This window comes from Carcharodon carcharias, chromosome 5 (genome assembly GCF_017639515.1).
Source record: "Carcharodon carcharias isolate sCarCar2 chromosome 5, sCarCar2.pri, whole genome shotgun sequence".
Taxonomy (NCBI): Eukaryota; Metazoa; Chordata; class Chondrichthyes; order Lamniformes; family Lamnidae; genus Carcharodon; species Carcharodon carcharias.
The window spans coordinates 14,480,259-14,502,409 of NC_054471.1; the positions used below are offsets into that span (position 1 = coordinate 14,480,259).

At 47.6% G+C, this 22,151-nt stretch overlaps 1 protein-coding gene across 2 annotated transcripts in view; it reads left to right on the forward strand.

The window, feature by feature from the left end:
• Positions 1–22,151, forward strand: part of abcc10 (ATP-binding cassette, sub-family C (CFTR/MRP), member 10) — a 310,704-nt gene that overhangs the window by 179,847 nt on the left and 108,706 nt on the right. For both annotated transcript variants that reach the window (XM_041187839.1, XM_041187840.1), the window contains one exon: positions 11,157–11,360. In XM_041187839.1, the coding sequence (XP_041043773.1) occupies positions 11,157–11,360 (204 nt within the window). The remainder of the gene's footprint in view (positions 1–11,156; positions 11,361–22,151) is intronic.

Here is a 22,151-nt window from a genome sequence, read left to right on the forward strand (position 1 = left end):
TTGTTCGCACTCTGAACAACTTATCCTTCAACTCTATTCATTTCCTCCAAATAAAAGATGTTGCAATGGGTACCTATATTAGTCCCAGTTATACCTGCCTTTTTGTGGGACATGTGGAATGTTCATTATTCCCGTCATAAGAACATAAGAAATAGGAACAGGACAAGACCATTTGGCCCCTCTAGCCTACTCTTCCATTCAATAAGATCACGGCTGATCATCTTGTGTTTCGATTTCCATATTGGCATCTAACCCCCAAAACCTCTTGCCTAACAAGAATCTAGCTACCTCTGCCTTAAAAACATCCAGTCACCCCAACTCCACCACCTTCTGAGGCAGAGAGTTCCAAAAACCCCCTGAGAGAAAAAAATTTATCCTCATCTCTGTCCTAAAAGGGCAACCCCTAATTTGAAAACAGTGCCTCATCGTTCTGGACTCACCCACAAGAGGAAACATCCTTTCGACCTCCATCTTGTCAAGGTAGTCCAGGATCTTGTATACTTCAATCAAATCCCCCCTCACTCTTCCAAACTCCAGCCCTATCCATCTAACCTATCCTCATAAGATAACCCACTCATTCCAGATATCAATCTAGTAAATCTCCTTTGAACCACCTTCAATGCATTTACATCCTTCCTTAAATAAGGAGTCCAAAACTGCACACAGTATTCGAGATGTGGTCTCACCAATGCTCTGCATAACTGAAGTGTAACATGCTTACTTTTATAAAAACAAAAAAACTGCAGATGCTGGAAATCCAAAACAAAAACAAAAACAGAATTACCTGGAAAAACTCAGCAGGTCTGGCAGCATCGGCGGAGAAGAAAAGAGTTGACGTTTCGAGTCCTCATGACCCTTCGACAGAACTTGATGCTTACTTTTATGTTAAATCCCTCTCCTAATAAAGGATAATATTCGATTAGCTTTCTTAATTACTTGCTATACCTGCATACTAACTTTTTGTGACTCATTTACTAGAATACCTAGATCCCTCTGCGCCACAGAATTATGCAGCCGTTCTCCATTTAAATCATACTCTGCTTTTTTGTTCTTCCTGCCAAAGTGAACAACTTCACATTTTCCCATATTAAACACCATTTGCCACATCTTTGCCCACTCACTCAACCTATCTATATCCAATCCCCGGTCTGTATTTATAGGAGCTCCTCAGCTCTGCTCCTCACTCGAATCCTCATCTGTATTTATAGGCGCTCCTCATTCTGCTCCTCATTCGAATCCCCGGTCTGTATTCACAGGCGCTCCTCAGCTCCGCTCCTCACTTGATTCCTTGGCCTGTATTGATAGGCTTTCCTCCCTCGAATCCCCAGTCTGTATTTATTGGTGCTCTTCAGCTCTACTCCTCACTTGAACCACCGGCCTGTATTTATGGGCGCGCGTCAGCTCCGCTCCTCACTCGAATCCCCCGTATGTATTCATAGGCGCCCCTCAGCTCCGTTCCTCACTCGAACCCCCAGCCTGTATTTATAGGTGCTTCTTATTCTGCTCCTCACTCGAATCCTCAGTCTGTATTTATAGGCGCTCCTCATTCTGCTCCTCACTCGAATCCCCAGTCTGTATTTATAGGCGCTCCTCATCTGCGCTTTTCAGTCAAATCCCCGATCTGTATTTATAGGCGCTCCTCAGCTCCGCTCCTGACTCGAAACCTCTGTCGGTATTTATGGGAGGTCCTCCGCTCTGCTCCTCATGCGCATCCCCGGTCTTTATTTATAGGTGCTTCTCACTGAATTCCCCGATCTGTATTTATCGGCGGTCCTCAGCTCTGCTCTTCACTTGAATCCTTGGTTTGCATTGATTGGCGTTCCTCAGGTCTGCTCCTCACTCCGATCCCCGGTCTGTATTTATAGGCGCTCTGCAGATCCACTCCTCACTTCAATCCCCGGTCTGTATTTATAGGCGCTCCTTATCTCCACTCCTCACTCGAATCCTCAGCCTGAATTTATAGGCGCTCCTCAACTCCGCTCCTCACTCGAATCCCCGGTCTGTATTCATGGGTGCTCCTCAACTCTGCTCCTCACTCGAATCCCCGGTCTGTATTCATGGGTGCTCCTCAACTCTGCTCCTCACTCCAATCCCCGGTCTGTATTCATGGGTGCTCCTCAACTCTGCTCCTCACTCCAATCCCCGGTCTGTATTCATGGGTGCTCCTCATTCTGCTCCTCACTCGAATTCCCAGCCTGTATTTATAGGCGCTCCTCATTCTGCTCCTCACTTGAATCCCCGGTCTGTATTTATAGGCGCTCCTCAGTTCCGTTCCTCACTTGATCCCTTGGCCTGTATTGATACGCGCTCCTCACTCGAATCCCCGGTCTGTATTTATCGGTCCCCATCAGCTCCACTCCTCACTCGAATCCCCGGTCTATACAGGCGTTCCTCAGCTCTGCTCCTCACTCGAACCCACAGCCTGTATTTATAGGCGCTTCTCACTCGAATCCCCGGTCTGTATTAAAAGGAGCTCCTCAGCTCCACTCCTCACTGGAACCCCGGTCTGTATTCATAGGCGCTCCTCAGCTCCACTCCTCACTGGAATCCTCAATCTGTATTTATAGGCGCTCTTCAGTTCCGCTCCTCACTCCAATCCCCGGTCTGTATTTATAGGTGCTCCTCACTCGAATCCCCGGTCTGTATTCATAGGCGCTCCTCAGCTCCAATCCTCACTCGATTCCCCGGTCTGTATTCACAGGAGCTCCTCAGCTCCGCTCCTCACTTGATTCCTTGGCCTGTATTGATAGGCTCTCCTCCCTCGAATTCCCAGTCTGTATTTATTGGCGCTCTTCAGCTCTGCTCCTCACTTGAACCACTGGCCTGTACTTATGGGAGCGCGTCAGCTCCGCTCCTCACTCGAATCCCCGGTATGTATTCATAGGCGCCCCTCGGCTCCCCTCCTCACTCGAACCCCCAGCCTGTATTTATAGGTGCTCCTTATTCTGCTCCTCACTCCAATCCCCAGTCTGTATTTATAGGCGCTCCTCAACTCTGCTCCTCTCTCGAATTCTCAGTCTGCATTTATAGGCGCTCCTCAGTCTGCTCCTCACTCCAATCCCCAGTCTGTATTTATAGGCGCTCCTCACTCGAATCCCCGGTCTGTATTTATAGGCGCTCCTCATTCTGCTCCTCACTCCAATCCCCAGTCTGTATTTATAGGCGCTCCTCAGCTCTGGTCCTCACTTGAATCCCTGGTCTATATTTGTAGGCGTTCCTCAGCTCTGCTCCTCACTCGAAACCCCGGTCTGTATTTGCAGGTGCCCTTCAGCTCCACTCTTCGCTCGAATTCCCAGTCTGTATTCACAGGCGCTCCTCCGGGGATTCGAGTCAGGAGCGGAGTTGACAAGCACCCATAAATACTGACCGGGGATTCCAGTCAGGAGCGGAGCTGAGGAGCGCCTATAAATACAGACTGGGGATTCGAGTGAGGAGCAGGCTGAGGAGCGCCTATAAATACAGATCAGGGATTCGAGTCAGGAGCGGAATTGATGGGCGCCCATAAATACAGATTGAGGATTCGAGTGAGGAGCGGAACTGAGGGGCGCCTACGAATACAGACCGGGGATTCGAGTGAGGAGCAGAGCTGAAGAGCTCCCATAAATACAGACAGGGGTTTCGAACGAGGAGAGTCTATCAATACAGGCCAAGTGAGGAGTGGAGCTGAGAAGCGCATATAAATACAGACCGGGGATTCGAGCGAAGTGTGAAGCTGAATGGCACCTATAAATGCAGACCGGGGATTCGAGTGAGGAGCGGACCTGAGGAGCGCCTATAAATACAGACTGGGGATTTGAGAGAGGAGCAGAGCTGAAGAGCGCCAATAAATACAGACCGGGGATTCGAGGGAAGAGCGCCTATCAATACAGGCCAAGGAATCAAGTGAGGAGCAGAGTTGAGGAGCACCTATAAATACAGACCGGGGATTTGAGTGAGGAGCAGAGCTGAGGGGCACCTATAAATACAGACCGGGGATTCGAGTGAGGAGCAGAATGAGGAGCGCCTATAAATACAGACTGAGGATTCGAGTGAGGAGCAGAGTTGAGCGCCTATAAATACAGACCGGGGATTGGAGTGAGGAGCAGAATAAGGAGCACCTATAAATACAGGCTGGGGGTTCGAGTGAGGAGCGGAGCTGAGGGGCGCCTATGAATACATACTGGGGATTCGAGTGAGGAGCGGAGCTGACGCGTGCCCATAAATACAGGCCGGTGGTTCGAGTGAGGAGCAGAGCTGAAGAGCGCCAATAAGTACAGACCGGGGATTCGAGGGAGGAGAGCCTATCAATACAGGCCAAGGAATCAAGTGAGCGGAGCTGAGGAGCGCCTGTGAATACAAACTGGGGATTCGAGTGAGAAGTGGAGCTGAAGGGCACCTATAAATACAGACTGGGAATTCGAGTGAGGAGCAGAGCTGAGGAGCTCCTATAAATACAGACCGGGGATTCGAGTGAGGAGCGGAACTGAGGAGCGCCTATAAATACAGATTGAGGATTCCAGTGAGGAGTGGAGCTGAGGAGCACCTATGAATACAGACCGGGGGTTCCAGTGAGGAGCGGAGATGAGCGCCTATGAATACAGACCGGGTGTTCCAGTGAGGAGTGGAGCTGAGGAGCGCCTATGAATACAGACCAGGGGTTCCTTTGAGGAGTGGAGCTGAGGAGCTCCTTTTAATACAGACTGGGGGTTCCAATGAGGAGCGCCCATAAATACAGACCGGGGATTCGAGTGAAGAGCGGAGCTGATGCGCGCCCATAAATACAGACCGGGGATTCAAGTGAGGAGCAGATCTGAAGAGCGCCAATAAATACAGACTGGGGATTCAAGGGAAGAGCGCCTATCAATACAGGCCAAGGAATCAAGTGAGAATCCCCGGTCTGTATTCACAGGCGTTCCTCAGTGCCGCTCCTCACTGGAACCCCCAGCCTGTATTTGTAGGCTCTCCTCAACTCTGCTCGATTCCTTGGCCTGTATTTATTGGTCCTGCTCTTCACTTGAATCCTTGGTTTGCATTGATTGGCGCTTCTCAGGTCTGCTCCTTATTCGAATCCCTAGTCTGTAATTATCGGCGCTCCTTATCTCCACTCCTCATCTCCGCTTCTCAGTCGAATCCCCGGTCTGTGTTTATAGGCGCTCCTCAGCTCCACTCCTCACTCGATTCCTTGGCCTGTATTGTTAGGCACTGCTCACTCTGCTCCTCACTCGAATCCCCGGTCTGCATTTATAGGCGCTCCTCAACTCCACTCCTCACTCAAATTCTCGGTCTTTATTCATAGACGCTTCTCAGCTCTGCTCCTCATTCTAATCCCAGGTCTGTATTCATAGACGCTTCTCAACTCCACTCCTCACTCGAATCCTCGGTCTGTATTCATAGACGCTTCTCAGCTCTGCTCCTCACTCGAATCCCTGGTTTGTATTCATACACGCTTCTCAACTCCGCTCCTCACTCGAATCCTTGGTCTGTATTCATAGACGCTTCTCAGCTCTGCTCCTCACTCGAATCCCCGGTTTGTATTCATAGATGCTTCTCAGCTGCGCTCCTCACTCCAATCCCTGGTCTGTATTTATAGGTGCTCCTCACTCGAATCCCTGGTCTGTATTTATAGGTGCCCTTCAGCTCCACTCCTCACTTGACTCCCTGTTGTGCATTCATCGGCACTCCTCAACTCTGCTCCTCACTTGACTCCCCGGTCTGTATTCATAGGCGTTCCTCAGCTCAGTTCCTCACTCGACTCCCCATTGTGCATTCATTGGCGCTCCTCAGTTCCGCTCCTCACTCGAATCCCCGGTCTGTATTTATAGTCGCTCCTCAGCTGCGCTCCTCACTCGAATCCCCGGTCTGCATTTTTCGGCGCTTCTCACTCTGCTCCTCACTCGATCCCCCGGTCTGTACTTATAGGCGCTCCTCATTCTGCTCCTCACTCAAATCCCCGGCCTGTATTTATAGGCGCTCCTCAGCTGCACAGCTCACTCGATCCCCCGGTCTGTATTTATAGGCGCTCCGCAGCTCCATTCCTCACTGGAACCCCCAGCCTGTATTTGTAGGCTCTCCTCAGCTCTGCTTGATTCCTTGGCCTGTATTTATCAGCGCTTCTCAGTCCTGCTCCTCACCTCAAATCCCCTGCCTCTACTTTTAAGTGCCTTAAAGCTCTGCTCCTCACTTGAATCCCCAGTCTGTATTTATAGGTGCTCCTCACTCAAATCCCCAGTCTGTATTTATAGGTGCTCCTCACTCAAATCCCCAGTCTGTATTTATAGGTGCTCCTCAGTCCGCTCCTCACTCGAACCCCTGGCCTGTATTTGCAGGCTCTCCTTAGCTCCATTCCTGACTCGAATCCCAGGTCTGTATTCATAGGCGCTCCTCAGCTCTGTTCCTCACTCAAATCCCCAGTTCTTCTTTGCAGGCGTCCTCAACTCCTCTCCTTACTCGAATCTCCGGTCTTTATTTATAGATGCTCCTCAGCTCCGCGCCTCACTTGAATCCCCAGACTGTATTGATTAGCGCTCCTCACCTCTCCATCTCACTCGATTCTCTGGTCTGTATTTATAGGCGTTCCTTAGCTCCCCCCACTTCTTAATTATGTGTTACCTGTTTACAGGCTGCAGATGCCTCCCCTGACAATGACCATCCCATCTGCAACCCAGTACTAAGCCAGCCACACCTGTGTGTGTGAGGCCCTGCACACCAAGCTATGCACAAACCCCGTTGAGCAGACAGGCCTTGCCTAGAACCGTGGCATGTGTGCCATACAGAATCCAGTAGCATGCTCTGCAGAGCCTCAGAATGGCCTTTAATCTCTCACCCTGACAATGTGGTCCACAGAGCCCCAGAATGACCTTTAATCTCTCACCCTGACAATGTGGTCCACAGAGCCCCAGAATGGCCTTTGTTCTCTCACCCTGACAATGTGGTCCACACAACCCCAGAAGGGTCTTTAATCTCTCACCCTGACAATGTGGTCCACAGAACCCCAGGACGGTCTTTAATCTCCCACCCTGACAATGTGGTCCACAGAGCCCCAGGATGGTCTTTAATCTCTCATCCTGACAATGTGGTCCACAGAGCCCCAGAATGGTCTTTAATCTCTCATCCTGACAATGTAGCCCACAGAGCCCCAGAATGGCCTTTAATCTCTCATCCTGACAATGCAGTCCAAAGAGCCTCAGAATGGCCTTTAATCTCTCACCCTGACAATGTGGCCCACAGAGCCCCAGAATGGTCTTTAATCTCTCACCCTGACAATGTGGTCCAAAGAGCCTCAGAATGGCCTTTAATCTCTCACCCTGACAATGTGGCCCACAGAGCCCCAGAATGGTCTTTAATCTCTCACCCTGACAATGTGGCCCACAGAGCCCCAGAATGGTCTTTAATCTCTCACCCTGACAATGTGGCCCACAGAACCCCAGGACGGTCTTTAATGTCTCACCCTGACAATGTGGTCCACAGAGCCCCAGAATGGCCTTTGTTCTCTCACCCTGACAATGTGGTCCACAGAGCCCCAGAATGGCCTTTGTTCTCTCACCCTGACAATGTGGTCCACACAACCCCAGAAGGGTCTTTAATCTCTCACCCTGACAATGTGGTCCACAGAACCCCAGGACGGTCTTTAATCTCCCACCCTGACAATGTGGTCCACAGAGCCCCAGGATGGTCTTTAATCTCTCACCCTGACAATGTGGTCCACAGAGCCCCAGAATGGTCTTTAATCTCTCATCCTGACAATGCAGTCCAAATAGCCTCAGAATGGCCTTTAATCTCTCACCCTGACAATGTGGCTCACAGAGCCCCAGAATGGTCTTTAATCTCTCACCCTGACAATGTGGCCCACAGAGCCCCAGAATGGTCTTTAATCTCTCACCCTGACAATGTGGTCCACAGAGCCCCAGAATGGTCTTTAATCTCTCATCCTGACAATGTGGCCCACAGAGCCCCAGAATGGTCTTTAATCTCTCATCCTGACAATGCAGTCCAAATAGCCTCAGAATGGCCTTTAATCTCTCACCCTGACAATGTGGCCCACAGAGCCCCAGAATGGTCTTTAATCTCTCACCCTGACAATGTGGTCAACAGAGCCCCAGGATGATCTTTAATCTCTCACCCTGACAATGTGGTCCACAGAGCCTCAGAATGGCCTTTAATCTCTCACCCTGACAATGTGGTCCACAGAGCCCCAGAATGGCCTTTAATCTCTCACCCTGACAATGTGGTCCACAGAGCCCCAGGATGATCTTTAATCTCTCACCCTGACAACGTGGCCCACAGAGCCCCAGAATGGCCTTTAATCTCTCACCCTGACAATGTGGTCCACAGAGCCCCAGGATGATCTTTAATCTCTCACCCTGACAATGTGGTCAACAGAGCCCCAGGATGATCTTTAATCTCTCACCCTGACAATGTGGTCCACAGAGCCCCAGGATGATCTTTAATCTCTCAGCCTGAAAATGTGTTCCACAGAGCCCCAGGATGATCTTTAATCTCTCACCCTGACAATGTGGTCCAAAGAGCCCCAGAATGGCCTTTAATCTCCCACCCTGACAATGTGGTCCACAGAGCCCCAGAATGGCCTTTAATCTCTCACCCTGACAATGTGGTCCACAGAGCCCCAGGATGGTCTTTATTCTCTCTCTCTGATCATTTGACCTCAGTTCTCTTTGGCATTCATCACCCCTGTTTGCTTCCCCCACCCCCCCCCAACCAAGTTATATGACTCGGTGTACCCCTTCCCTCTTGTGCAACAGTAATCACTCCCCTTCCCCCCAGTCTTGAGGCGTGCACCCACTCCCTCTCCCTCCCGTGTCTGTGGTTTCCCTTCCATGTTGTGCTCCAGCTCTCCCAACCCCATTCATCCCCCTGCCTGACATCCCTCCCTCATGGTGGATTCCACCATTCCAATGGTGACCTCGACACACTGGCATGTTGGCGCCACGGCATCAGACAGAATATGGATGGACTCCTCCATCCTACATTCTAATCTGCTGATGCCTTCAGACCCCTCTGCCCTGTCTTTGGAGCTTCAACATCTCTTAGGGCCGATTCCAGAGTCTTGTCATTGGACTCGGACTCAGCAGGAGCCTGGCTTCCAGTCGCCCTTGGAGTGTCAGTGACTTTGGTGATCATTGCCTCCGCTTGCTGTGGACCCAAATCTGTGACCCCGAGCCGGTTCTAGAACTCCGTCCCATTGAGGTGTGTGTCTCTGTGCTGGTGGAGGGTGCAGGTGAACACAGTGACGATTCTACATTCATTGGGTCCTCAGGATCCTCATCTGAGGAGGTGTAGGGTTGGGGCTGATGGGATGGCTGGCAGTATCTCTCCTTTTCTTGCTGGTAGCTGTAAGGGAAGAGATTAATAATGATTGGCTGGATAGTCACCTACATTAAAGAGCAATCACAGTTTTGGAAGGTGGACAAAGACTAGTCAGTGCAGCCACATTGGCTTGTTGGGAGACGCCGACCTCAGCTTCGGCACAGGAATGGTGCCTGTCTTCACCAGCCAGCTCTACTGCCTGCTTCTTCAAAGGGGTTAGTGGCCTGAGCTCCAGTGCCACCCTCTTGCCTGGGATCTCTCCATACAGTTGTGGGTGATCTTGTCTTGAGTAAAGACAGGTGGGCAAACTGCGAGCAGAATGTGCCAAAGCAGATGATAAGGATGCCTAGCTGCTGTGTGTTGAGTGAGCCATTGTAAGGGGTGAAGATGTGTCTTGTGCAGGATGTGAAAAGGGATAAAGATGCCAAAGTGTGTGTGAGAGTCAGTGGTGATATCCCTGTGCTGGCAGTGTGTGAGACTCCTACAGTCTGTAACCCTGTGAACACCTGATGACCTTGTGGGAGTGTGAGTTGAGAGTGAGGAGAAGGTTGACTTACCCTGGGGGAATGGTTATGAACATATGAATTCGGAACAGGGTAGGCCACTCGGCCCATCGAGCTGCTCCATCATTTAATAAAATCATGGCTGATCTGATTGTAACCTCAACTGCACATTCCCACCTACCCACAATAACCTTTCACTCCCCCGCTTATCTAGAATCTATCAACCTCTGCCTTAAAAATATTCAAAGACTGTCCTCCTGAAAAGGTGGTGGAAGTAGAGTTCCAAAGACTCACGACCCTCTGATACAAGCCTCGCCTGTCCAACCTTTCCTCATAAGACAGCCCACCCATTCCAGGTATTAGTGTAGTAAATCTTATCTGAACTGCTGCAAACACATTTATATCCTTCCTTAAACAAGGAGACCAATACCGTACACAGCACTCCAGATGTGGTCTCACCAATGCCCTGTATAATTGAAGCATAACCTCCCTACTTTTATATTCAAACCTCCTCACAATAAATGATAACATTCTATGAGCTTTCCTAATTTCCTAATCCTAAACTTGCATAATAGACTTCTCATGATGAGATCATTCATCCTTTTACTGCACTGGAGAGTGGTCATCTTCTGTGGATTGCAGGCTCTGACTGCCCTGGCAACCTCCTACCAAGCATTTGTGGTGAGGTTGGTGGACCTTCAGCTCCCAGCACGGCAGTGAAGTACCCCCCACCGGTCCTCAGCTACCTGCAGGAGTGACACCAGTCTCTTGTCACTGAAGTTCGGCGCACAAGATTTGTCTCTTCTGGGGGCCATGCTGGTGTTTGCCATGACAAGCCCTGGGCTGCACGGAGTGAATGTGTACATGGGTGCTGTTTAAATATAGCGCCTGGAAATATGACCCAATGAAGTTAACGGTGGGGCAGATGAATCCCAGCCTCCCTGCCATGAACTGCCCGGCCTTTCTCACCTACCTCAATCCTTAGTCTCTGGAGCAGAAAATTCCACCATTTAACTCTGCTTCTCTCCACAGATTCTGCCAAATCTGTTGAGTGTTTCCAAGGTTTTCTGTTTTTATTTCAGATTTACCGCATCTGCAGTATTTTGCTTATTGCTCTCTCCTTCTCCTCCCCCAGACGCAGCCTAGGTTGGGCTGAAAACTGACCAATGAAATTTAAACTACAAGAACAATGTGCAACACAACGTATATGACAGTGAAGGGATTTTTTTGGAGGTGGCAGCAGGATGGAGAATGTGACTTGCTTGGATTTTGATCTCTGATTGGTATTTGAGATGTACAATGTATTTTTTCACTACTTACACTCACCATGTCTGTACTCTTTAAACTCAGCTGTAGTAAAGAGCCCTCAGGAGGAGGAGGAGGAGGAGGAGGAGAAAGACAAGCCAGATGAACAAGACCTCAGCGTGGTCAACGTTGGGTTGGAGGAGCAGAAGAAGGTCGGAGCTGTGTCACTGAAAGTGTATGAGTCGTACTGGCTGTCAGTTGGCAAATGGCTGGCATTTTCCGTGCTTGTCTCTCTGTTCCTGATGCAAGGTAAAGGATTTTGTGGAGCTGTTCTGAGGGAAGTGTAATTGGGAAAGTGCAATGGAACAGGCGATGTTCATTCCTGCATATTTCCAGCATTTTCTGTTGGTATTTGAAACACCAATTTAGTTTAGTACACTATATTCATTACTCATGATGTGGTCTCTTCAACATTGGTGAGACTAATCTCAGGTTGGGTGACTGCTTAGTGGAACACCTAGGTTCAGTTTACATGTGTGGTCCTGAGCTTCTAGTGGCCTGTCATTATAATTCTCCACCTTGCTCCTAATCTGGCCCCTCTGATTTTGGCCTCCAATGTGTTCCGAATTTTTTCATACATTCGAAGGATGTGGGCTTCACTGGCTAGGCCAACGTTCATTGCCCATCCATAATTGCCCTTGAGAAGGCAACTCTGAGCTGCCTTCTTAAACCGCTGCAGTCCATGTGGTATAGATACAATCATAGTGCTGTTAGGAAGGGAGTTCCAGGATTTTGACATCGCGACAGTGAGAGAATGGCAATATACTTCCAAGTCAGGAAGGTGAGTGGCTTGGAGGGAAACTTCCAGGTGGTGGTGGTATTCCCATGCGTCTGCTACCCTTGTCCTTCTAGATGGTAGTGGTCATGGGTTTGGAAGGTGCTGATTAAGGAGCCTTGGTGAATTCCTTCAGTGCATCTTGTAGATGGTACACACTGCTGCTGCTACTGTGCGTTAGAGGTGGAGGGAGTGAATGTTTGTGGATGGGGTGCCCAATCTATGCTTTTTTGTCTTGCACTCATCAGGACACTCACAAGAATACCAATATAAGGGGAAAACAACAATTTATACTTTACGTGAGGAGAGTTCTGATTGGTTGGCAAGTGGCGTTGCCACAGGTGGGGTATAGAGGGACGTCACTAATTTAAGTCATGCCCTACTCTGCGCTTGGCCTGAGATGCACAAATTTCTTTCATTTTCTGATTTGATTTGTTTATCCTGCTATATTGCTTCAATCAATGACCGCACCATAAACAGTTTTCATCTGAAACATGGCCACACCACAAACTCACATAAGTGGAAGCAGTTTGGCAATACAATTAATGATCCCACTAAACACGTAACAAATCTCTCTGACCATGTACTTCCAGAAAGCGAGGAGTTTGTTCTTCTGCATGGTTTCAATTCTGGTGTGACTTCATCCAAAATCAGAAGTCAGATGTTTTTTTTCTTCATTCACGAGATGTGGGCTTCGCTGGCTGGGTCAGCATTTGACAAGGTGCCGCATAGGAGGCTGCTCAGTAAGATAAGAGCCCACGGTGTTAGAGGCAAGGTACTAGTATGGATAGAAGATTGGCTGTCTGGCAGGAGGCAGAGAGTGGGGATAAGGGGGTCCTTCTCAGGATGGCGGCTGGTGACTAGTGGAGTTCCGCAGGGGTCAGTGTTGGGACCACAACTTTTCACTTTATACATTAATGATCTAGATGAAGGAACTGAGGACATCCTGGCTAAGTTTGCAGATGATGCAAAGATAGGTGGAGGTACAGGTAGTATTGAGGAGGCGGGGAGGCTGCAGAAGGATTTGGACAGGTTAGGAGAATGGGCAAAGAAGTGGTAGATGGAATACAATGTGGGGAAGTGTGAGGTCATGCAGTTTGGTAGGAAGAATAGAGGCATAGGCTATTTTCTAAATTGGGAGAGAATTCAGAAATCTGGAGTGCAAAGAGACTTGCGAGTCCTAGTCCAGGATTCTCTTAAGGTTAACTTGCAGGTTGAGTCAGTAGTGAGGAAGGCAAATGCAATGTTGGCATTTATTTCGAAAGGACTAGAATATAAAAGCAGGGATGTGCTGCTGAGGCTTTATAAGGCTCTGATCAGACCACATTTAGAATATTGTGAACAATTTTGGGCCCCGTATCTCAGGAAGGATGTGCTGGCCCTGGAGAGGATCCAGAAGAGGTTCACGAGAACGATCCCAGGAATGAAAGGTTTAACATATGAGGAACGTTTGAGGACTCTGGGTCTATACTCGATGGAGTTTAGAAGGATGAGGGGGTATGTGATTGAAACTGACAGAATACTGAAAGGCCTGGATAGAGTGGACGTGTGGAAGTTGTTTCCATTAGTAGGAGAGACTAGGACCTGAGGGCACAACCTCAAAAAAAAATTGCCATTATTTTAAAATCTTTTATGCCCCCCCAACCCCCACTAGAGCTATACCTTGAGTGCCCTACTATCCATTCTTAATTAGCACATTCGTTTAGATAATATCACCAACTTCAACACCTCTGTGTTCTTTTGTCTGTGACATCTTTTGATGATCTGCTCCTATCACTGCTAGCTTGTCCCTACAACCACACCACCCCCTCCACTTCTCTCCCCCCACCCAACCCCCCCACCTTAAACCAGCTTATATTTCACCCCTCTCCTTGGATTCATCGAGTTCTGCTGAAGGGTCATGAGGACTCAAAACGTCAACTCTTTTCTTCTCCGCCGATGCTGCCAGACCTGCTGAGTTTTTCCAGGTAATTCTGTTTTTGTTACAAATTAAAAGGCAGCCCTTTAAAGGGAAACTGCAAAAACAAAAGACAAAATTCAAAGGAAACTTACAAACATCAAACCAAAATGTGATCAAAGGAGTCAATAAAACACCCCAGTCCCCATGGTGCCCACCGAGCATGGAAGGCCTCGATGGTGCCAGTGGACACTGTGTGTTCCCTCTCCAGGGACACCCAGCTGCAAACGTAGCCACGGAAGAGAGGCAGACATCGGGTTGGACAACCCCCTTGAAAACCCCCCTTTGCCTGGATCTGTTAATGGCCAACTTGGCTAGGCCCAGAAGGAGTTTCACTAGGAGGTCCTCCTGCCTCCCTGTCCCTCTCCGCCCCGGGTGCCCATAGATCAGGAGCACGGGTGCTGCACTTGTGCAGCTTGGCTAGAGTGTGGTAAGCTCTGGAGTCTTCAGTACGATTGCTGGAACATTGTCAGGGCCCAAGTATCCAGTGCCTTCAGCCGTTTCTTGATATCACATGGAGTGATTTGAATTGGATGAAGACTGACATCTTTGAAGCTTGGGACCTCCAGAGGAGGCCGAGATGGATCATCACTCCTGGCTAAGGATGTTACCAAGTGCTTCAGCCTTATCTTTTGCACTGATATTCTGGGCTTCCCTATCAATGAGGATGGGGATATTTGTGGAGCCTCCTCGCCCATTGAATTGTTTAATTGTCCACCACCATTCACGACTGGATGTGGCAGGACTGCAGAGCTTAGAACTGATCTGTTGGTTGTGGGATTGCTTAGCCTTGTCTATCATCTGCTGCTTATGCTGTTTGGCATGCAAGTAGTCCTGTGTTGTAGCTTCACCAGGTTGACACCTCATTTTTAGGTATGCCTGGTGCTGCTTCTGGCATGCGTTCCTGCACTGTTCATTGAACCAGGATTGATCCCCTGCTTTGATGGTAATGATAGAGTGGGGGATCTGCATTTGCGGCGAGCAGGTTGGTGAGGATGAGGTCAGATACGTTTTTCCCTCTTGTTGATTCCCTCACCACCTGCCGCAGACCCAGTCTAGCAGCCACATTCTTTTGGACTTGGCCAGTTCGGTCAGTAGTGATGCTACCGAGCCACTCTTGGTGATGGACATTGAAGTCCCCCACCCAGGGTACATTCTTAGTGTTTCCTTCAAGTGGTGTTCAACATGGAGGAGCACTGATTCATCAGCTGAGGAGGAGCTGGTACGTGCTAATCAGCAGATTTCCTTGTCCATGTTTGACCTGATGCCTGAGACTTCATGGGGTCCGGAGTCAATGTTAAGGACTCCCAGGGTAACTCCCTCCCAACTTAGTCTACTGCATTCGTTGCTCCCAATGTGGTCTCCTCTACATTGGAGAGACCAAATGCAAACTGGGCGACCACTTTGCAGAACACCTGCGGTCTGTCCGCAAGCATCACCCAGACCTCCCTGTCGCTTGCCATTTTAACACTCCACCCTGCTCTCTTGCCCACATGTCTGTCCTTGGCTTGCTGCATTGTTCCAGTGAAGCTCAACGCAAACTGGAGGAACAGCGCCTCATCTTCCGACTAGGCACTTTACAGCCTTCCGGATTGAATATTGAATTCAACAACTTTAGATCTTGAACTCCCTCCTCCATCCCCACCCCAATTCCGTTTCTTCCCACTTCCTTTTGTTTTTTCCAATAATTTATATAGATTTTTCTTTTCCCACCTATTTCCATTATTTTTAAATCTATACCTTTTATGCCCTGTTAGTCTTATCTCACCCCACCCCCACTAGAGCTGTACCTTGCTTGTCCTGCCATCCATTCTTAATTAGCACATTCTTTTAGATAATATCACCACCTTCAACACATCTTTGTTCTTTTGCCTGTGACATCTTTTGATTATCTGCTCCTATCACTGCTTGCTTGTCCCTACAACCACCCCCAACCCCCCCACCTTAAACCAGCTTATATTTCACTCTCCTATTTTTACTCAGTTCTGTTGAAGGGTCATGAGGACTCAAAATGTCAACTTTGTTCTTCTTCGCTGATGCTATCAGATCTGTTGAATTTTTCCAGGTAATTCTGTTTTTGTTTTAGATATTCACTTGCGTTGCCATAGCCTCCAGAACTATGGCCAAGTGCTGGAAAATGGGATTAGCGTAGTCAGATCTTTACTGACCGGCGCAGACACAAAGGGCCGAATGGCCTCCTTCTGTGCTGTAAATGTCTATGAATCTATGAGTCTAAAATTAGGAAAATATGATAGCTTCTTGACAACTCCTCTATTCCAACTATCCCCCCACAAATTCCCCCTGAAGACGCTGAATCCTTGAAAGTGCATCTAGCTGACTGAACGTACACATATTGCAGGATTCTGAACTTCCTGTCTGAATTTCATTTGCAGCGTGAATGTCTTCCAGCATTGCAAAGCTTTAAGGCCAACCCAGACATCAGTAAACTTGACAAAGGGAGCGGAATCGTCATCCTTAACAAGCATGACTATATCAACAAAATGCACATCATTCTTAATGACAATCCAAATTTGTATCCATTGGACCTGCCGCTCAGTATGACTGGACAGCCTTGCTCAAAAGTACGCTAAAAAAAACGCTTGCTGGACTTGTATAAGAGCGATTAGCTGCCACATGATATATATGACAGGGTTCGTCCTCACAGTTTGCAACGTCCTTGTGTGCATGGGCTGCCCAAGACTCACAAAGCGATGTCCACAAAGTTTACGCCCTATCTTATCTATGACTGATTCTGCACATCATGAATTGGCCAAATGGTTGGGTGAATTGTTACAACCAGTTTTGAGCAAGTTTTCCACATACACAGTGAAGGACTCCACATTTGTGAAGACCGTACAGAACTTGCATATCGATAGCAGCACTGTGTCCATGTGCTCATTTGACATTGCTAGCCAATTCACCAATGTTCCCCCTAAGGAACCATAGATATTTGCACTGCAGCACGATATCATGGTGACCTAGATCCGCCACCATTGTGCGAATCAGTCTGCATTGACCTTATGAACTCAGCAACTCTCACAGTTGAGTTCAGTTTTAATGAAACCATGTATGCCCATATATATGGTGTTGCCATGGGATCCCCTGTAGGCTCAGCTCTTGCAAATATTGTTGGATTCCATGAGAAACATGCCTTCGATGGACTGACATCTAACCTCCTACCCTCACATATTTCCGATATGTGCATGATACGTTTGCTATATTTAAATTCGCAGCTACATGTAAGAATTTCCTTAGATGTCCTAATCAGAATCACAGAATCACACAGTGCAACAGAGGCCCTTCGGCCCATCGAGTCTGCACCGACACATGAGAAACACCTGACCTTCCTACCTAATCCCATTTACCAGCACTTGGCCCATAGCCTTGAATGTTATGACGTGCCAAGTGTTCATCCAGGTACTTGTTAAAGGGTGTGAGGCAACCCGCCTCCACTACCCTCCCAGGCAGCGCATTCCAGACCGTCACCACCCACTGGGTAAAAAAGTTTTTCCTCACATCCCCCCCCAAACCTCCTGCCCCTCACCTTGAAATTATGTCCCCTTGTGACTGACCCTTCAACAAAGGGGAACAGCTGCTTCCTATCCACCCTGTCCATGCCCCTCATAATCTTGTACACCTCAATCAGGTCGCCCTTCAGTCTTCTCTGCTCCAACGAAAACAACCCAAGTCTAACCAACCTCTCTTCATAACTTAAATGTTTCACCCCAGGCAACATCCTGGTGAATCTCCTCTGCACCCCCTCCAGTGCAATCACATCCTTCCTACAATGTGGTGACCAGAACTGCACACAGTACTCCAGCTGTGGTCTCACCAAGGTTCTATACAACTCCAACATGACCTCCTTACTTTTGTAATCTATGCCTCAATTGTTAAAGGCAAGTGTTCCATATGCCTTTTTCACCACCCCACTAACATGCCCCTCCTCCTTCAGAGATCTATGGATGCATACGCCAAGGTCCCTTTGTTCCTCAGAGCTTCCTAGTTCATTGAATACTTCCTTGTCAAATTACTTCTACCAAAGTGTATCACCTCACATTTCAGGGTTAAATTCCATCTTCCACTTATCTGCTCATTTGACCATCCCGTCTATACTTCCTGTAGCCCAAGAACTCAACCTCACCGTTAACCACCCAGCCAATCTTTTTGTCATCCGCAAACTTACTAATCCGACCCCCCCACATAGTCACCTATGTCGTTTATATAAATGACAAATAATAGGAGGCCCAGCACAGATTCCTGTGGTACGCCACTGGACACAGGCTTCCAGTCCCTAAAGCATCCTTCTGTCATCGCCCTCTGTATCCGACAACTAAGCCAATTTTGAATCCACCTTATCAAATTACCCTGTATCCCATGTGTACTTGCCTTCTTTATAAGTCTCCCATGGGGGACCTTGTCAGAGACTTTGCTGAAATCCATATAAAATACATCAACTGCACTACCCTCATTTACATACCTGGTCACTTCCTCAAAAAATTCAAATTTGTTAGGCATGACCTCTCTCTGACAACACCATGCTGACTATCCCTGATCAAATCTTGCTTCTCCAAGTGAAGATAGATTCTATCCTTCAGAATTTTCTCCAATAGTTTCCCTACCACTGACGTGAGACTCACTGGCCTGTAGTTTCCTGGCTTATCTCTACAACCCTTCTTAAATAGCGGAACCACATTAGCTGTTCTCCAGTCCTCTGGCACCTCCCCCGTGGCCAGAGAGGAATTAAGAATTTGGGTCAGAGCCCCTGTGATCTCCTCCCTTGCCTCCCTTAGCAGTCTGGGACACAAATCATCCGGACCTGGAGATTTGTCCACTTTTAAGCCTGCCAACGCCTCCAATACCTTGTCACTCCTTATATCTCCATCCTGTGCTCGAATTCAGTTTTGAAATGGAGCAATCACATGAACTCCCTTTCCTTGATGTACTAGTTGAGAAATCTGCTGGAGATTCTCTACCATTGTCTACCGCAAGCCCACCTTCACTGGTTAATATAGGCATTGGAATTCTTACAGTTCCATGCGCTGTAAGATTGGTCTCATTGGCAACCTTGTAAATTGGGCCAAAGCCATTTGGTCTCCATGCAAGCTAAATGCTGAAATAGGGCATATCAAACCCATCCTGTGGGATAATGGCCACAGTGATCAGATCATTTTACACTGTATATCACACAAGCTCATGAACGGGCCTAAGGTCGTCACTTTCGGCCCTGAAAAATGCCCAGTCTCCCTCAAGATTACCTTGGAAGGATAAAGTATCTCAAAAATTTGAGCAACAGGTGAAGCTAGCTGTTTCATGCTGCTACTATGCAGTGGCAATATGAGTGGTATTCACCACTAAGTGGGCGCTGCTGTCAAGCCAAAAAGTTCTGCCTATCACACAAATGAATAATATAGTATATGAATTTCAGTGCCAGTGTGATGTCAGGTATATAGGCCTTATGTCCCAAAGACTGGCAAATCGTATCAAACAGCATGTACTAGCCTCTGTTTGCAGTGGGCAGGGTACACACCATCCCCAACCAGCCTGTGCTTGTAAAGCTCAAAACAGTGTCCAAAATTAGAAGTGATTCTGCGTTTGGACAATGTTTGCTAACTAATCATCAGCATGCTAAGAATTACGCCGAAAACGAATTTAAGATTTCCAGTTGGGCTCGCAGTGTGGCGCATTTTGTTGTACTGTAAGCTACATATATTAATACAGAGGCCCTGTTTCTTGCAGACAGATAGAACATGTACATACATTATGCCTGTTTCAACTAAACACAATAAGTGACAGTCATTTGCTGACTCATTAGTCAAGGCATTGCCCTGAGGAATCAGGGCCGAGCTGCCTCGTTTAACAATGCTTTAGACAACGCTTGGCAGTTAACTGTCAGTCACCATCAGTGGCTCTATGGCAACGGCACTTGCCAACCAATCAGCACTCTCTTCACGTACAGTATAAATTGTTGTTTTCCCCTTATTGGTATTCTTGTGTGTGTCCTGATGAAAGGCGTTGGGGATGTGATGGCGTAATAGTATTGTCACTGGGCTAGTAATCCAGAGACCCAGGGTAAAGCTCTGGGGACCTGGGTTCGATTCGCGCCATAGTAGATGATGGAATTTGAATTCAATAAAAATCTGGAGTTAAACATTTAATGATGACCATGAAATCCGCAGCTACTTGTCGATTGTTGTAAAAACCCACTTGGTTCATTCATGTCCTTACATAGCCTGGCCTATATGTGACTTCAGAGCCACAGCAATGTGGTTGACTCTTTAAAATACTCTCTAAACAAGGGCAATTAGGGCTGGGCAATAAATGCTGGCCTAACCAGTGATGCCCACATCCCATGAATGTCTTTTTATAGCAATACTCAAATCCTGTTTCACTAAATCCTGTACTACCAAACGACCATATGAATCTTCTTCAGAATGAACCCTTTTTAAAGGTGTGTTCAGCAATTGTGCATCTTTGTTATATTATGTACCCGCACATTGGACTCGCGAAAATTCAGCTCACGGACACATCGTTTTTATAAGTATGTAAATAAGAAGAGATTAATGTAAGCAAATGCGGGCCCATTAAAGGCAGAGACCTGTGTAACTATAACAGGAAATAAGGAAAGGACAGAGGCGTTAAACAAGTACTTTGTACCTTTCTTCACAGGGGAAGACATGAAAAAATTTCCAGAAATAATGGGGAACCAAGAGTCTAGCGAGAATGAGGAACTTAAAGAAATAATTAAGGAAACAGTTCTGGAGAAATTAATGGGACTAAGTGGTGACATTTTCCCTGAACCTATCCTGAATTCTGGGGTATTATAAGAGTTGGATGCAGATGTAGTGGATGTATTTGTTTCAATTTTCCAGAATGCCTTAGATTGTAAAACAGTTTCGAAGGATTGGAAGCCAATATAGCCCACTATTTAAGAAAAGAGAAAACAAGGAACAACAGGCCAGTTCGCCTGACATAGTATGCAAAATGCCAGAAACTATTGTTAGGGATATGACAACAGAGCAATATTTTATTTATTTTTTTACGGGATGTGGGTGTTGCTGACGAGGCCGGAATTTGCTACCTCTCCCTAATTGCCCTTGAGAAGGTGGTGGTGAGCTTCCTTTTTGAACTGCTGCAGTCCATGTGGTGTCGGTACACCCACAGTGTTGTTAGGAAGGTGAGTGACTTGGAGAGGAACTTCTAATTGGTGGTAGTCCCATCTATCTGCTTCCCTTGTCCTTCTAGATGGTAGTGGTTGTGGATTTGGAAGGTGCTGTCGAAGGAGCCTTGGTGAATTCCTGCAGTGCATCTTGTAAGTGGTACACGCTGCTGCTACTGTGCGACATTGGTGGAGGGAATGAATGTTTGTGGATGGAGTGCCAATCAAGCAGTCTGTTTTGACCTGGATGATGTCAAGCTTTTTGAGTGTTGTGGGAGCTGCACTCATCCAGGCAAGTGGGGAGTATTCCATCACACTCCTGACTTGTGCCTTGTAGATGGTGAACAGGCTTTGGGGAGTCAGGAGTTGGATTACTTATCGTACAACTCCTAACCTCTGACCTGCTCTTGTAGCCACAGTATTTATATGGCTAGTGCAGTTCAGTTTCTGGTCAATGGCAACCCCCAGGATGTTGATATTGGGGGATTCAGACATGGTAATTCCATTGAACATCAAGGGGTGATTGTTGGATTCTCTCTTATTGGAGATGGTCGTTGCCTGGCACTTGTGTGGCAATGGGCTAACCAAGCTTCCAAACAGTTGAAGTAGGACTTCACTACTCCTGTACTCAAATCCTCTTACGATAAAGGCTAACATTCCATTTGCCTTCCTAATTGATTGCTGCACCTGCATCTTAGCTTTCAATAACTTTTGGAGAAGGACACCCAGTTCCCTTTATACATCTACACTTTGTTAGGATTTAGGAAAAACTCTGCACATCTGTTCCTTCCACAAAAGTGGATAACCTCATATTTTTCCACATTACATTCCATCTGCCATGTTCTTGCCCACTCACTAAGTCTGTCCAAATCCTCCTGTAGCTGCTTTACACCTTCCTCACAACATACATTCCCGCCTAGCTTTGTATCATCCGTGAACTTGGAAATGTTACATTTGGTCCCCACTTCCAAATCATTGATATATAGTGTGAACAGCTGGGGCCCAAGTACTGATCCTTGTGGTACCCCAATAGTCCCAGCCTGCCAATGTGAGAATGAGCCGTTTATTCCTACTCTCTGTTTTCTGCCTGTTAGCCAATCCTTAATCCATGCCAGTATATTGCCTCCTATCCCATGAGCTTTTATTTTGCTA